Consider the following 16081-nt stretch of genomic DNA (forward strand, 5'->3'; position numbering starts at 1 on the left):
CTTGTGACTGTGAGGGAGTGAAAGAGTTGGGGCTTTTCCATGCTGGACATGAACACAAAATTGTAAGATTAATACTGAAGAATAAATATGTTACATTGAAAAATTTGTATATTGTATTATTAAAAAACCTGAAATTTTTAGCACATAAACACAAAAAAGTACCGAAAATTGTTACTGTTGAGTACCGGTACCGATTGCCAGGTACTGGGCATTGGTACTGTATCATTACAAATGTGAAAGGTACCCATCCCCAATAGTGATAGGGCTTCATGATTCTGTGTTACCCTGATGTTAAGTCATGATAAGAAACCATGATACTGAAGAAATCATGCGGTATTATTACAATACTAAGGTCAAAAGAGGATTTTATAATATTAAAATCACAATATTATCACATTATAACAATATAGTACAACATCCAAATGAAGATACAATATTATTACAATACTTAAATCATGACACAGCTCTAAGTTTCACTGATAGCCTGTTAAATACTTTGACCTGGAAAGCACTGTTGACAAGTTATTATATAACAATTATACTGCCACATTCAGCATAAAGACACTATGTTGTACTGATTTTTCCCTCCTGCTTTAATATTAATGCATAATTAAATGTTAGTGTAACAACATTAACGCTCAGACGGCCTTACAGCCAGAGAACAGTGTGTGTTTAGAGCAGTCTCGAGTGTTTTTGGAGCTTTAGAGATTAAAACATCTCATGTGGATTATTGAGTACAGTACGCATCACTGCAGCATGAATATTAAAGTTTGTATTTGTGATACTTCGAACTCTGTCTCATAGGTTGTTTTAATACAGAACTCAGCACAAAAAGTGAATAAAGTTAGTTTTCTCTCTATTTTAATGCTAAAGATTTCCATGAAACGGGCCGATACCATTCCTAGCCCTCAGAGAGTGAACACGTTAAATTGTGGTGGTGTAACTCTGTAGCGCCCCCCTCAGGAAAAACTGTGCTTGTTCGCACAGTAAAAGCTGACATGTAGAACATCAGAACGTGAGAACTGGGTCGACGATGAAGAGTTCAGCTTCTGTCGGAATAAAAACAGACACACACACGCAGACACACACATACACCGAACACACACACACACTCTAAAAACACTCTTTTCCTGCTCAAATTGAGGGATTTAACCTGAGATCACACACACACACCTGCAGGCTGCTCCCTGTCCCAGCTCTCATTACCCACAATCCACCAGGGAGCTGTTCCCCTCTCCAGGAGCGCTGCACAGGGGGATTCTGGGATAGATCGAGCTGATTATCTCCCTCTGTCACACACACACAGACACACACACACACACAGACACACACACACACAGACACACAGACACACACACACACACACACACACACACTTCAGCCTGATTCATTCTCTTCCCCTCCTGTCGTTCAACTCGTTGGTTGCTGTGGCGACAGTGTGATTAGCTTAGAAGTAATTAGCTGTTAATGAGGAAGGGGGGGAGGGGGCGGAGCCTCTAATGAGATTTTAATATCAGCTGTTTATGTTTCTGCTTAATTAATGAGCCCATTTGTTTCAGTTTAATGTAACAATAAACAAGCTCTGTGTGTGTGTGTGTCTGTCTGTGTGTGTGTGTGTACAGGTGAAGTGTTGTAAGTACTGGCCTGATGACACAGAGATCTACGGCGACATGAAGGTGACGCTGATCGAGACCCAGCTGCTGTCAGAGTACGTGATCCGGACCTTTGCTGTGGAGAAGGTACACACAAACACACAAACACACAAACACACACCTGTCCTCAGTCTCAGGGGGGTCTGGCTGAAAAAAAGGAGCTGATAAAGACACAGAGTGTCAGGTTGTTTGCTGCTGTTGTCCTGCAGATGTTGCTCAGGGCAGCCAGACATCAGAAATCAGACATCAAAGGTCACAGCTGTTTGGACTGACGACACGTTTATTAGAAAGAGTTTAGAAATGTAGATCTTATCAAGACACATGGTTAACAGCTTCTCAACAACTTGGAGAAATGTTAACTTATTTAGACTTTAGGTTCCTGCTGATTGTATGAAACCTCAAACTCCAAAACACCAAATCCTGCAGTTCCTGAAATGCCCACTAGAGGTTGTCTCAAGCATTGAGTCAATCCCCATGAGCTCAATGTAAATGTGTTAAAGCAGAAATAAACACGTTGAGCACCTAATGTTGCTCTAAGTGCTGCTTTTCACTCCTGGACTGCTTTTATTTTGAACGGACAAAAGGAAGTGGTGACAGATCTTGATCGTCAAAGCAACAAGTGAAGATGTGTATGAAAGTGATGATAACAATGATGTTGTGAGGATGAAGATGGTGATGATGATAATGAACATGATAATGATGAGAATGATAATGAATATGAAGAAGATGATAAACAGGATCATATTGATAATGATGGTAATGATGATGCAGTTGAGGATGAAGTAAAAACAATGAAAATGATGTATTGATGATGGCGGTGGGGTGATGATCATGAAAATGATAATGATGAGAATGATAATAAAGATGGTTAAAATGTTAATTATGACGATGAGGAAGGTGATCATTATTTGGAGCATGAGAATAAAGATCGTGATGACAATGTTAATGATAAGGTTGAGGATGGGAATAAGTATGAAGATGATGATGATGATGATGATGATGATGATGAAGATGATGATGAGGCTATTAATGATGACAATGATGATGATGATAAGGCTAGTATATATGATAATGATGATAATAGGGCTATTTATGATGGTGATGAGGATCATGATGATAGAAATTAAGAATATGATGAACACAATCATGATGATAATGATGGTATTAATGATGCAGATGGCGATGAGGTAAAGACTTTAAAAATGATCATGATGATGAAGACAGTGATAGGGTGATGATAATGAGAATAACAATGAGGATGAAGTTGGTGATAAGGTGATGATCATAAAAATGATAATGATGAAGATGATGATAAAGATGGTTAAAATATTAATTTTGATGATGAGGAAGGTGATCATGATGAGGAGAATGAGGATAAAGATTGTGATGATGATGTAAATGATGAGGTTGGAAATGAGGATAAGTTTGAAGCTGATGATGTTGATATAATGAGGCTATTGTTGATGACAATGATGATGATTATGATAAGGCTGTTTATGATGATAATAATGATGATGATGATAAGGGCTTTTAATGATGGTGATGAGGATGATGATGATGATAAAAATGAAGAAGATGATGAACACGTTCATGAGGATAATGATGGTAACGATGAGGCAGATGGGGATGAGGTAAAGACTATGAAAATGATAATGTTGATTAAGATCGCAATCGGGCAATGATAATGTAAATTATAATGATAAGGATAATGATAACGATTGTTAAATTGATAATTTTGATGATGAGGAAGATGATCATGATAAGGAGAACGAGAATAAAGATCATGATGAGGATGTTGATGAGGGTGTTAATGATGATAATGACGATGATGATGATGATGAGGCTATTAATGATGATGATGATGTGTCTTGTATACAAATGAAGCATGATCGCGCAGATCTAAGTGGGCGTGTCTTTGTGTCTCAGAGGGGCGTGGCAGAGATCCGAGAGATAAGACAGTTCCATTTCACTGGCTGGCCCGATCACGGTGTGCCACTTCAGGCCACCGGCCTGCTGGGATTCATCCGCCGAGTCAAAGCAAAGACCCCGCCCACTGCCGGCCCCATGGTGGTTCACTGCAGGTAAAACGCAGCATCCATTCAGAATCCCTTGTGTTCAAAGAGCAAGTACTGTTTAATTGAAGCATAAGGGTAAAGTTGAAATAATTTAATTTGTGTGTGTGTGTGTGTGTGTGTTTGATTTTAGTGCGGGGGCAGGGCGTACAGGCTGTTTCATAGTGATTGACATCATGCTGGACATGGCCGAGAGAGAAGGTGTGGTCGACATCTACAACTGTGTAAGGGAGCTGAGGGCTCGAAGGGTTAACATGGTGCAGACTGAGGTAAATACACACATTCTCTCTGTCCCACTCTGTCACACACACACACACACACTCAAGCTGCCGAAGAATCTTTCTGTAAACACAGTTGTTTATTAAACTGAACTTGAAACAGATAAACTGACCAAATGAGAACATTCTGTTTGGTTTAACCGCAGCGGGAAACTTGAATATGAACCAACGATTATCAAAAAATCCAAACACAAAAACACAGTTTCCAAACTTAAATCCTGCAAACACACCTGAACAGAGTGTGTGTGGGAAACAACCTTGTTATTGCTCTGCTGCTGTGATGTCATCAAGTGGTGGCAGACAGGATGTGACAGAAACGGACGCAGAGATGACCTTCTCTGTCTAACTTTTAATGTCACTCATCTGTTTTTGTTCTGTCCATCCTTATCTTCCTCCTGTGTGTGTGTGTGTGTGTGTGTGTGTGTGTGTGTGTGTGTGTGTGTGTGTATGTGTGTGTGTGTGTGTGTGTGTGTGTGTGTGCGGATGTGTGTTGACATAAATCATTTATGAAGTGACATTTCAGCAGCACTCCTCCTGCCACTCAAACCTGACAGCGGCAGGAAGAGGAGGAGGAGGAGGAGGAAGAGGGATGAAGAGTATCAAGCTGTATGTCTCTCTCTCTCTCTGTCCAACAGGAACAGTACGTCTTCATCCATGACGCCATCTTGGAGGCGTGTCTCTGCGGCGACACGGCAATACCAGCCAATCAGCTGCGCTCAGTTTACTACGAGATGAACCGATTGGATCCTCAGACCAACTCCAGTCAGATCAAAGAGGAGTTCAGGGTAACGTGTTCATCACAGTGTACTTTAATGTTAAAAATAACAACTTTTTATAAAGGCAACAAAGCACGGTGGCACAAAAACAGGACACAAGGCATAAAAAGACCCTCGCAAGAGCAAATGTCACAGAAACCCAGACAATACAAGAACCATGCAACACAAAATGAGACCATGAGGACTGGTATAAAAGCTAAAAACCATTGACTTTATATAGAGTGGACAACCTGGCTCCACCATTTACCATTGTATGGTTTTGAAGCCAAAATTACCCCCGGTCACTGGCGTCGCCATTGGTAGCAATTGTGCAGCCAGAGTCTGCGCAGTAGAGACTGTGAGGGATTCTGGGAGAATCTGAGTGGAGCCAGGTGACAAAAATGATAATATATTTTTTCTTTCAAGAGTCCAATCACTTCTTGATTCTACCTCCTGACATATTCTGCAATCCCTGAAAAAAATATACTAGAACAGCAGCTGTCAATCATCATTAAACCTCGTTTTTAACCTCTAATGACCAATGAAAATGAAACTATTCAGAACAAAAAGGACCTGAATACAGGGCAGCTGTATGATATCTTCAAATCCCACAGCAATCGGACACAAGAAACATTTCTTCGAGGTGTATTCATTTTTTAAAGTTTGACCACAGCCCATCTGGAATGACTGGAGAGCCGGATTTTTTTTTACCTATACTGCAGCCAGCCACCAGGGGGAGCAGTTTTTGTGGCGACGTCACTTCGAGACGAGCAAAATGACGTCTATTTTTTTTACAATCTATGCTAAAAGCATACACTCAGTAAGAAAAAGAAAGAGGGTAATCAAAGGCAGTTGAAAACAAAGCAAACATTAGCAAAGCAAACATTAGCAAAGCAAACATTAGCAAAGCAAACATTAGCAAAGCAAACATAGTTCAGCCAGCCTCCACCTCCACAGGGTCCAGGACTGAGCTTCTTCAGCAGTCTGTTCAGTCTCTGTCTCCTGGATCCTGTCTGCTCACAGCAGGTGAAGCTCTTCCAAAGTGGCGTTGGTGTCCAGTGTTAGCTCCATTAGCCATGTCTGTGAATAGAATGATGCTACTCTGCTTTCTGGTATTCCCTCTGTTGCTGGGTTAGTATGGCAGCTCATCCATCTTATTGGAGATAGATCTTAAGTTCCCAATAAAGATGGATGAAAGGACAGGTCGATGTCGTCACTTCTTGGCTCTCACCTGAAAACCAGCATGTCGTCCTCACCTTTTGGGAAACATCAGGCCTGGCACTAGTTAGCATTGACATGCCACAGGCTGCTAACAGCTGAGTTCACATGTAAACAATGCAGCCATGGTTACATGTAGGATCTCCAGACAAACACAGGAGAAAAGCAGTAAAAATATCACTGAAGTCACAAAAAGTTTGGTGTCCATGACCAACAGATGAGCCATACAAAGTGATGATCCACTCCAAATACAAAGATGACGAAAAAGAGACGAAAAAAGTACAAGAAACGAACAGAGAAGAGAGAGCTGCTGCAAAAGGCAGCCATAGCCAACAGTGCGGCGGCTAGCAACTATCTAGCCTATCTAGTTATATGGATATAGATGAAAATAGATGTAGAGATATCGATATAAATACTTTATAGCCTAGCAATTATCATTAAGCATCGTTGGATTATCATGACTAAAATGTGTGTGTGTGTGTGTGTGTGTGTGTTTGTGTCTAGACTCTGAACATGGTCACACCCACGCTGCGGGTGGAGGACTGCAGCGTCGCTTTGTTGCCGAGGAACCATGAGAAGAACCGCTGCATGGACGTGTTGCCTCCTGACCGCTGCCTGCCGTTCCTCATCACCATTGAGGGCGAGAGCTCCAACTACATCAACGCTACTCTGATGGACGTACGTATCATCGTTTGTGTTTTCCTCTAAAGCTAAGACAATAATGAGAGCTTCTTTTGTTTTTGTAAATAATTTGTAATTTACATGTGTGATGTCACTTCCTGTTGCAGAGCTACAAACAGCCGTCAGCGTTCATCGTTACTCAGCATCCTTTACCTAACACGGTGAAGGACTTCTGGCGTCTGATCCTGGACTACCACTGTACGTCCATCGTCATGCTGAACGACGTGGACCCTGCACAGGTATGAAAGACCGAGCATGCTCAGATTATTGACAGTATTAATCTGTGTCAGATTAACAGTAATAATCTGTGTGCTCTCAGTTGTGTCCTCAGTACTGGCCCGAGAATGGCCTCCATCGGCTCGGCTCGTTGCAGGTGGAGTTCGTCTCTGCTGACCTGGAGGAAGACGTCATCAGCCGCATCTTCAGGATCTACAACACAGCCAGGGTGCGCTTCTTTTATTTCCTGACACCTCTCTCTTTTAGTCCACGTCGTCGCCAGGTTTTAGGTCTATAATTTTGACCCCATTATTGCGTCATTTTTTCTTGATCCGTTTGATAGGGTTAATTGACCGGGATTTCAAGGGTGCGTTTGATAATGACCCCGTTTCTGCCCTCAGGAATTCAGGGTGTTTTATTTTGACCTCATTTCCGCCCTCAGGTATTCAGGGTTCATTTGATTTCCGCGTGTTAGAGTTCGGCAGTGCTTCTGTTTGATCCAAACCCCTTCTCTCTTTCCTGTTTCACCAGATTTAGATCAGAATCTGTTTGATTTAAACCTCTTCACCTCCCCGTCGGGCTGAGTTTAAGTATTTCAGCGTTTGATTCGTGCCTCATTTCCTCCCCGTGTCTCACAAAATTTGGGCTGCGTTTGATCCAGACTCCCCTCCCCACCCGCCTCGCTGTGGCAGGTCGGATTTAGATTTCAGTGTGTTTGATTCGAGCTTGCTCTCCTCCCTGTCTGCTCACATTTATGTTACCTTCTGTTTATCTCCCATCTTTCTCTCCCCTCTTGGAAACATCCATCCCTCCTTCTCCTTCATTTTCTGTCTTACCTTGTCTTTCCTTTCTGTGCTTCCTCCTTCCTTTCCTTCTTTTACATTTTTCTCATCTCTTCTTTTTTCTTTTCTTCTACCTGCCCTTTTCCTAGATTCACCCCCTCTTTCCTTTCCTGACTCTTTTTTCCTTTCCTACCCATCAGATCATTTCTTTACCTCCTTTCCATCCTTCATCCTCCTCTCCCTCAGGTTTAAGTTCAGGTGCGCTTCATCTCTAACCCCTTTGTCCTGCTATTGAGGTGTGTTTGTTCTGACCACCCTGTCCCCCTTGTCCCCAGCCTCAGGACGGGTACCGAATGGTCCAGCAGTTCCAGTTCCTGGGCTGGCCAATGTACCGGGACACGCCGGTGTCCAAGCGCTCCTTCCTGAAGCTTGTCCATCAGGTGAACAAGTGGCAGGAGGAGTACGACGGGGGTGAAGGTCGCACGGTGGTCCACTGCTTGTAAGTAGACACACGCAACATCCTCAAGCTGTCAGTGCCCTCATAGCCCATCACTGATGAGTTGTCTCCATCTGGTGGTGAAAAGGGGAAAAACACACTCTCTAACTCCTCTTTTCTTTCCTCCACACAGGAACGGGGGAGGTCGCAGTGGTGTTTTCTGCAGCATCAGTATCGTTTGTGAGATGTTGCGTCAGCAGCGGTGTGTCGACGTTTTTCACGCCGTGAAAACGCTGAGAAACAACAAACCAAACATGGTGGACCTGCTGGTAACTACCACACACAGAATAACTGAATTAAAAAGAAAAAGCTGACAAACTTTCATTTTGAGTTCATCTAGTTTTGTAGTTCTTTCTGAGTGCTGACCTCTGACCTTTGACCTTTGACCTCTGTGTTTTTCTACAGGAGCAGTATAAATTCTGTTATGAAGTTGCTTTGGAGTATCTGAACTCTGCTTAGCCACCCCTCCATCCTCCTCCTCGGTGATGATGCTGCACAGCGATGGGAAAAGGAGGAGCTTACTACTGACTGAGGATGAAGATTAGGAAGGAGGAGGAGGAGGGGGCCCTGCAGTGATGAAGAGGAGATGTTTTTGCACTGAACTCTATCCCTCACCGTGTTTTAATTTTTTATTATTTCGATTTTTATCGATCAAACTTAGAAACCAAAACACCGTCAGACATGATGAGAAGACTCTGCACCGTCTCTGCTTTTTACGTCCGAGTGGAGCATCGTGCTCAGCTCACAGGATCTACCTGGACATCATCTCAACTCTCTGTTTTCTTCATCATCAGTGCCAGTCACTACCCACAAACATGTTTGTTTATGTTTGGTCATCAACCATTTCAGTTTACCTTAAATGAAAGTTCTGCTGGTAATCCCCCCAAAAAATGAGTAATCAGAAGCCCCGCCCCTTCTTCATTCTGATTGGTTGGAGATCAGGAAGTGAAACTTTTTCTACACAAAAGGCAATGATTTTTAAAAAGTTGACTCTGCTGTCAGGACAAAGTGTTTAAACTCGAGGTGTTTGTTTACTGTGGAGAGCATTATGGGAAATGTAGTCTGTCTGCAGGCAGCTAGCAGGGGGAATGAATTAGGGGGTAAACTAAAGAGTGAACCCACTAGAACAAGTTATTTTATTGATTTTTTAGGTAAGCTTGGTTTTTAAACATCTACATCTGATTGGTCGAGAAGAAGCATGACATCACTGCTTACTTATCAACTGTAGTGTTGCAACAGACCGGTCTTAAGCACCCCCACGCAGACAGCTTGGCACCATTAGCATGTTAGCTTCAGTCATTTTTTAACGAGAAAAGGGGCACTAATTAGGGCTTAGGCACCCTCATTAATTGGCTGTAGTCTTTTTTTGCAGCAGTCGCTGGTTCGACTCACTAAGAAACCACAAAATCATGTTTGTTGACTAATCTGATCGATCAGCAGGTCTGAGTTAAACACCTGCGTTTAAAGCTCCTGTCAGGAACTTAGTCTATGTTGAATTTGGCGCCCTCTGTGGATGAACTCACTGATTTTGTCCTTTTTTCTGTATTTTATTATTTTTTTTTAACAAGGAATGTCATCCTGCTGTCAAATTTGAGTTTTTGTTGTGTAAAACGTTTTGGCAGTGTCGGTCATCACTGTCTATCACCGACCTAGCAGCAGCACTTTCAGGCATGTAAAAAACAAAGGTAAAGATCCTGTTTATAAAGGGTTGATTTTATTTTGTAGTCCTTAAAGATACAACACTTTAATTTTCACTCAAATTAAGGGCAGCTGACACCCCTCACAGGAGCTTTAATGTTCTGATTAAGCAGCTTCATAGGCTTTCTGTTCCAGAGCTTCACTGATTTCCTTTTTTTCACTTTGATGAAAGAATAAAGAAATAAAAAATAACCTTATTAAATGCAGAGGGCATGTGATGGTCAGAATGAGTCAGATGATCTTTTCATTATCATCACGACTTTATTCAAACCTGGGGAAAAAAAGTTTAAGACAGAGTTTTATGTAAGAGTCCATCTGTCTGTCTTTTCCTGTGGTGCTTAATTTATACTGCTGCAGATTTAAAAAGTAACTGGAACACATCCAACTGCACGTGCTCAGTCTGTCCCCTCCAGGTCGTGTTTCCTGTGTTTGGTTTTGTCTTCTGCTCCGTTCTCTCCTCAACAGCAGGACGATGTTTTGGGTGGAGGCAACGTGTTCATATGTAAATAAAGGAGGAGGAAGCAGAAAGAAGAGTATTTATTCCTTCAGTTGTTCAGTGTTGATGTTGTTGATGTCGTTCTTGTGAAGCACAAAGAGAGAGACAATCATGACGGAGGATTTTTAAAATTCCAACGTCTGAACCAGGCGGACCAGGACATCACTGAACCATGCTGACACACAGCTCTGGGTTGATGTAACCCTGGTTGTTCATGGCTCTTGGTTGGTTGTATACGGATGTGTGCTGATGAGAACGTTAATGTTATAAAAGCTTTTATTTATGTTGTATGATCAAAAATATTAAAATAAGTTCTGTATTCACTCTTACTTGTGTGTGTCTCTGTGTGTAACCAAGAACCAGGAGATCATATTAGGACATAGGACATATTCTCTGTGACATCACCCGTCTGTTTCTTGTACAGAGTTCCGAAGTAAATCGTCGGCAGAGGCCATATTGGAAATGGGGTGGGCTTTGAGCCTTAACACTAACAGCTATAGGGTGTCTGTAAATGAGCTGAGCTGTGCCTCTGATTGGTCAGACCTGGGTTCTAGCTTCTAAACTGCAAAGTTAGAAAAAAAAACTTGTACTGTGTGTGCTATTAGAGAAATTAGCTATTCAAAACTGGAGACATTTCTTGTACCAGACTGTAAATATGATTATTTCATGTTTATTTTTTTCAGCATAAGTTGCTTTTCCAGAGCCAGCCTCAAGCGGACACTCGACAAACTGCAGATATTAGCACTTCTGCGTCATATCTTTAGACTGGAGGTTGCTGCTTGAGCACAACATGAGTTCTCATGTCCACCAATAGGGGGAGCTGACCTGAGGTGATTTATTCTCTCAGCAAACACTTTCCTAATGAGTTTACAGTGTAAGTCCCTTGTTTTAAGTCGTCTTTAATAAAGAAAGATGTCTAGTTAGTGAATAATGGTCTGATTTAGAGCCATTTCCACAGGGGATGCCTGGAGCAGACATGTGGCTAGTGCACCAAGTTGTCTTGTCAAGTAATGATAAATGTAGCAATCATTATATGTAAAATTACTTTTAAATAGAATAGAATAGAATATTCTTTTATTGATCCCCATAGGAAGAATTTTTTGCCACAGCAGCTCAGAAAAAGTGCAATAAATGCAATAACAAAAATAAATAAAATAAAAAGTAATAGAATAAAAATATGAAATAAAAAATTTGAAGAAATATAGAAAAATATTACCATTGACATTTTTACATAAAAAATCCTATTGAGGTTTTTATTTCATTGATTGCTACACCTTGCTGTCAGTTCTCAGCCATACCATTGTTTAAATGCATAAACATCTCAATTTAGAATTTATATTTTTAATTTTTTAATTTTTTATAGTTTATTCTATTTATTTCAATTTTTCTTTTCTTTTTTTTTTCTTTTTTCTTTTTTTTTTTTTGGTTACATTGTAGTTATTTTATTTTATTGTACTTTGTTGTGTTTCCCACCATGTTCTTTTGCCTTTTATATTGCATCATGAAAAGGAAGAAAAAAATTTTGGTTTTTGGTATTTGGTTTTTAATTACTTTTTTAGCATTTACTCTTTTCTTTACCATGAATATTATTGTGCTAATATCCTGTTTATCCTCCACCGTCTGTTAACGGTTTTGGAATTTTACGAGTTGTAGTTCTCGCTGCGGCCGCACGGGGGAACATAAACCAGCATCAGCCCGCCTCCTGCCGGAAGCAGCCGCAGAAGAAGAAGTGTTACGAACGGCCCGTGGTGTTGGAGGTGTTTTGGTGTTTCTTCAGTTCGAAGTTTGATCCGATTCTCTTCAAAGTCTCTCCTCAACACCTCAACGTCCCCAGGAGCTCACCGTGACCCGCTCGGTGCGCAGATAACACGGGTACCTTCATTCTTCTGTCTGCTTGGAGGCGGTAGTTAGCTGCTGTTAGCACTGTGCTAATGTTAGCATGAGAGGGGAAGAAGTTTGACTTTCATGGTTCTTTATAGGGGGAGAGAGGAGACAGGAAAAAGGAGAGTGTTTGTGTGTATCAGTGTTCGTCAGCAGCGCTAACGTGTCTCTCCCTGTGTCCAGAGATGTCGTCTGGACTCCTGGAGCCTCCTGTAGGGGAGCAGTTGTGTGTCTACCTGCTGAAAGAGGAAGAGATGAGGAAGGAGGTGGGCTGTCAGTGGGAGAGTCCAGAAAAGGAGGAGAGGAGGGATGTGGGCTGTCAGAGTGATGCAGCAGAGAGGAGGGACGCTGCTGTTCAGGTGGACCTGCTGACTCAGCAGCTGAGCTGGAGACACAAAGGTGAGACGACACCCAAACAAACATCCTTGTTTGAGCTTCTTTGCCTCCTGCTTACCTTTGATATCTCCTTCTGTCCATTCTTTAATTCCTCCTTAACTTTTCCATCGACTTCTCACCTTCTTTGCCTCCTTCTTTGTCTTTCAGAATAATCTTGTCCTTCTTTGATTCCTCCTTTCTTTTTTGTATCTTTCTTTCCTTTACCTACTTCTTTCCTTTTGTGTCTCTTTCTCTTTTTTTGATTCTTCCTCTGTTCTTGTTGTATTTGCTTCTTTCAGATTTAACTTCTTTCTTTCTTTCTTTCTTTCTTTCTTTCTTTCTTTTTTCTTTCTTTCTTTCTTTCTTTCTTTCATTTCTCTTTTTTGACTCTTGCTTTTCTTTGTGCTATTTGCCCTTTTGCACCTTGACCCCCCTTCCTTTCCTGAATCATCCCAATCTTTGATTCCTCCTGACCTTTTCTAAATCCTTCTCCTTTCCTTTTGTGTCTCCTTTGATTCCTTCTCTCCTGTTGTTTTTCCGTCTATCCTTTTCATCTCTTACCTTTTCTTTCATATTTCCTTTGTCGTTCTCTGCCTCCTTTTGTTTTTTTTTGTTTTTTTTGTGATCTCCCTCTGTCCTTCTTTGCATTCTCCCTTTTTTTGGATTAAAATCATCCAAATAAATTTAAAAGCATGCACGATGCACACAAATCGGAGATCAGTCCAACACATTAGACTGACTCCTGAGCGCATCAGTCGCCTGCAGTGGCATGTTTCTGACAGCAGGGGGCAGCAGAGCTCCTCTGATTTCTCCACTTCCTGACTCGCTCCCTCTCCCCGTCTGCAGGTTCGTCTGAGATGCTACTTGAATGTTTTGCAGTTAGACCAGATGGACCAGACGGGGGCGCTTTGCTGAAACACTGCACTCCCAACAGGACCAGAACCAGAACCGTCCAGCCTGCAGTGAAACTGTCTCCTGAACTCACCTCGTCCAGGTCCAAGCCCCTGAAGAGACCGCCTCCACAGAACTCTAACGACAGCAATCGAGGACGAGCTACGCGAGGACGGGCTAAACGAGGACGCCCTCGTCGTGTGATACCAGATACTGACAGAGAGGAGGAGGAAGAAAGGGAGGAGGGAGAGGGTGAGGAGGGGGAGGTGGTGGAGGATACAGATGACCCCACCTGGACTCCATCAGGAAGAAGTGCGTCAGGTAATCTTCAAACTCAGAGACTCATGAGATGTTTTTATTAATTCTTTTTGAACACTTCCTCTCTAAATATTGACTCTTCTCTCCCCCTCAGATGCAGTTCCTCCCCAGTCTCCCACTCCTCTGGTTGACATCCAGCTGGACTCACTCTCCCAGCATGCACCTCTTCCCATAGTGAAGCTGGAGCTGGACAGCACCATGTGTGACGTTTGTGGTAAAGTCATGAAGAATAAGGCGAGTCTAGTGCGTCACTCCTTCATCCACACAGGGAACAAACCGCACGCGTGCCACCTGTGCGACATGCGCTTCAACCGCCGTGACAACTTGCAGCACCACCTGAGCCGGCTCCACCCCAACGGTGTCTCCAAGCTGGAGAAACAGCGTGTCGTGCAGGCGTGGCTCTGTGCCGTTTGTGGCAAGACCTTTAACTGCAGGTCACGGCTAAAAACACACGAGGTCATCCACTCAGGGGTCAAACCGCACCGCTGTGACCTCTGTCCTAAAGCCTACATGAGGACCAATGACCTGGAGCACCACAAGAAGATCGTCCACGTGGACGGCGGCGCTGGAGTTCCGCGGCCGAGCTCGCTGCTCTGTGACCTCTGTGGGAAAGAATTCAAGGGTAAATCGCAGCTCGCCATCCACTTCCAGATGCACACCGGAGAGCGACCGCACCTCTGCGATATCTGCGGACGCAAGTTCAGCCGTCAGTACCAGCTGAAACGCCACAAAATCCTCGTCCACGCCAACCGGTTGAACGGTGAGGAGAACTTGTCTGACGCACCGTACGCATGTGACGTCTGCGGGAAGCGCCTGAAATCTGAGGCACTCCTTGCTGCTCACGCCAGAATCCACTCAGGAGACAAACCTCACCACTGCAGCCTGTGTCTGCGCAGCTTCCAGAGCGCCACCTGTCTGAAGCAGCACCACATCCGCGTTCACCTGAGGGTCAGGGCTAACAAGGCGCCAAATGCTTCTGGGCCAAGGGCGAGCTCCACGGCGGGGAAAGAGTTCACGTGTCCCGTCTGCAGCAAAGTTTTCCGTTTCCGTTCCCTGCTGGCGAGCCACTCTCTGAGCCACAGCGAGATCCGACCGTACAGCTGTGAGTTCTGCACCCGCAGCTTCAGGCGCCTCAGCCACCTGAAGAGGCACCGCGAGGTCGTCCACGCCAACGGAGCACGCTTGCCGCAGAGCTTCGTCTGCCACATCTGCGGTAAAGACAAGAAGTGCCGCTCGCAGCTCGCCAGACATGTCATCATCCACACCGGGGAGCGGCCGTACACTTGCGACCTCTGCCCTGCCCGCTTCAACCGCAGAGGAAACCTGCAGCAGCACAGAAAGCGTATGCACGGTGTCGGGGTGGTACCTGCAGAGGAAGCCCCGCCCATCCTGTTCGATGACGACTTGATTCCTGCTCTGACGTACAAACAGGAAGAGACGGTAGTCGCTGTTGACGCCACGGCTGAAGTGTGTGAGGATGCAGAGACTCAGGAGACTGATCAGCAGCTCACACCTGACACCTGACTCCAGGCATGGGACTGAACTGAGCATGCTCAGAACATGCCCCCTCTCTGAACTTTGACCTTTAGTGTGTGAGTCAGAACAGGCGTGGTGTCTCTGAGCAGCAGACTGAGACGATGTGTTTGTCAAGTTTCTGTGACTGATGATGATTTTTCATTAAAGAGAAATAAACACCTGCAGACTGTTCGTCTCTGTTAGGATCATTCATGCTCCGCCTTCTGGCCCTGATGCTGCGCTGTGATTGGCTGAGCTGGTCTCTTCTGCTAAAAAGATGTTCTGGAACATTCTGCTTAGTCACATGATCATCAGCTGATTTCACCTCTTGACACTATTGTTTTTCCTTCCTTTCCTCTTTTCTTCCTCATCTTCTTCCTCTTTATCTCCTTGCCTCCTCAGCTTCCTTCTTTCCTTCCCTCACTTCATCTCCTAAAGTCATTTCTCTTCTCTCCTTTCTTCTCGCTCATACCTCCACTCCTTTTCTTATTTTTGCCACTTTTTTATCTACCTAAGTGTCTTCCCTTTTCTTCTTGTCTTTTTTTACTTTTTCTGATCCCTCTCTACCTCCTCCTTTCCTTTTTGTCTTTCTTTGCCTCCTCCTCCTCCATTTTTCAATCTCCTTTCTTTTTTAAGTCCTTTTCTAGCACCTTCCTTCTTTGCTATTTTCCTATTTTTCTTTGTCTTCTTTCGTTTTCTGTCTCCATTTTCTTTCCTTCCTTTCTTTTTTTTGTCTCCTTCCATCCTTCTTTGCTTC

At 43.4% G+C, this 16081-nt stretch overlaps 2 protein-coding genes across 13 annotated transcripts in view; both read left to right on the forward strand.

Moving 5' to 3' along the window:
- The window catches only part of LOC141807201 (receptor-type tyrosine-protein phosphatase mu-like), a 127093-nt gene extending 116423 nt beyond the window's left edge, over positions 1-10670 (forward strand). For all 11 annotated transcript variants that reach the window (XM_074692998.1, XM_074692999.1, XM_074693000.1 and 8 more), the window contains 10 exons: positions 1623-1739; positions 3579-3733; positions 3858-3993; positions 4638-4787; positions 6480-6653; positions 6764-6895; positions 6976-7101; positions 7990-8153; positions 8284-8419; positions 8556-10670. In XM_074692998.1, the coding sequence (XP_074549099.1) occupies positions 1623-1739; positions 3579-3733; positions 3858-3993; positions 4638-4787; positions 6480-6653; positions 6764-6895; positions 6976-7101; positions 7990-8153; positions 8284-8419; positions 8556-8609 (1344 nt within the window). In that variant the 3' untranslated portion in view covers positions 8610-10670. The remainder of the gene's footprint in view (positions 1-1622; positions 1740-3578; positions 3734-3857; positions 3994-4637; positions 4788-6479; positions 6654-6763; positions 6896-6975; positions 7102-7989; positions 8154-8283; positions 8420-8555) is intronic.
- A 1381-nt stretch (positions 10671-12051) lies between these two features.
- LOC141807178 (zinc finger Y-chromosomal protein 1-like) lies at positions 12052-15506 on the forward strand. Of its 2 annotated transcripts, none has more exons than XM_074692963.1 (4): positions 12052-12216; positions 12409-12624; positions 13447-13812; positions 13904-15506. In XM_074692963.1, exons 2-4 carry the CDS (start codon positions 12411-12413, stop codon positions 15331-15333), a joined length of 2010 nt encoding a protein of 669 aa, XP_074549064.1. In that variant the 5' UTR covers positions 12052-12216; positions 12409-12410; the 3' UTR covers positions 15334-15506. The 2 variants fall into 2 exon arrangements, with proteins under 2 accessions (XP_074549064.1, XP_074549065.1); XM_074692964.1 differs by having other exon boundaries at positions 13447-13803.
- The last annotated feature ends 575 nt before the right edge of the window (positions 15507-16081 follow it).

The sequence above is a fragment of the Halichoeres trimaculatus genome, unplaced genomic scaffold (assembly GCF_033239565.1).
Source record: "Halichoeres trimaculatus isolate MK-OKI-2021-1 unplaced genomic scaffold, fHalTri1.1 fHalTri1_scaffold_18, whole genome shotgun sequence".
Taxonomy (NCBI): Eukaryota; Metazoa; Chordata; class Actinopteri; order Labriformes; family Labridae; genus Halichoeres; species Halichoeres trimaculatus.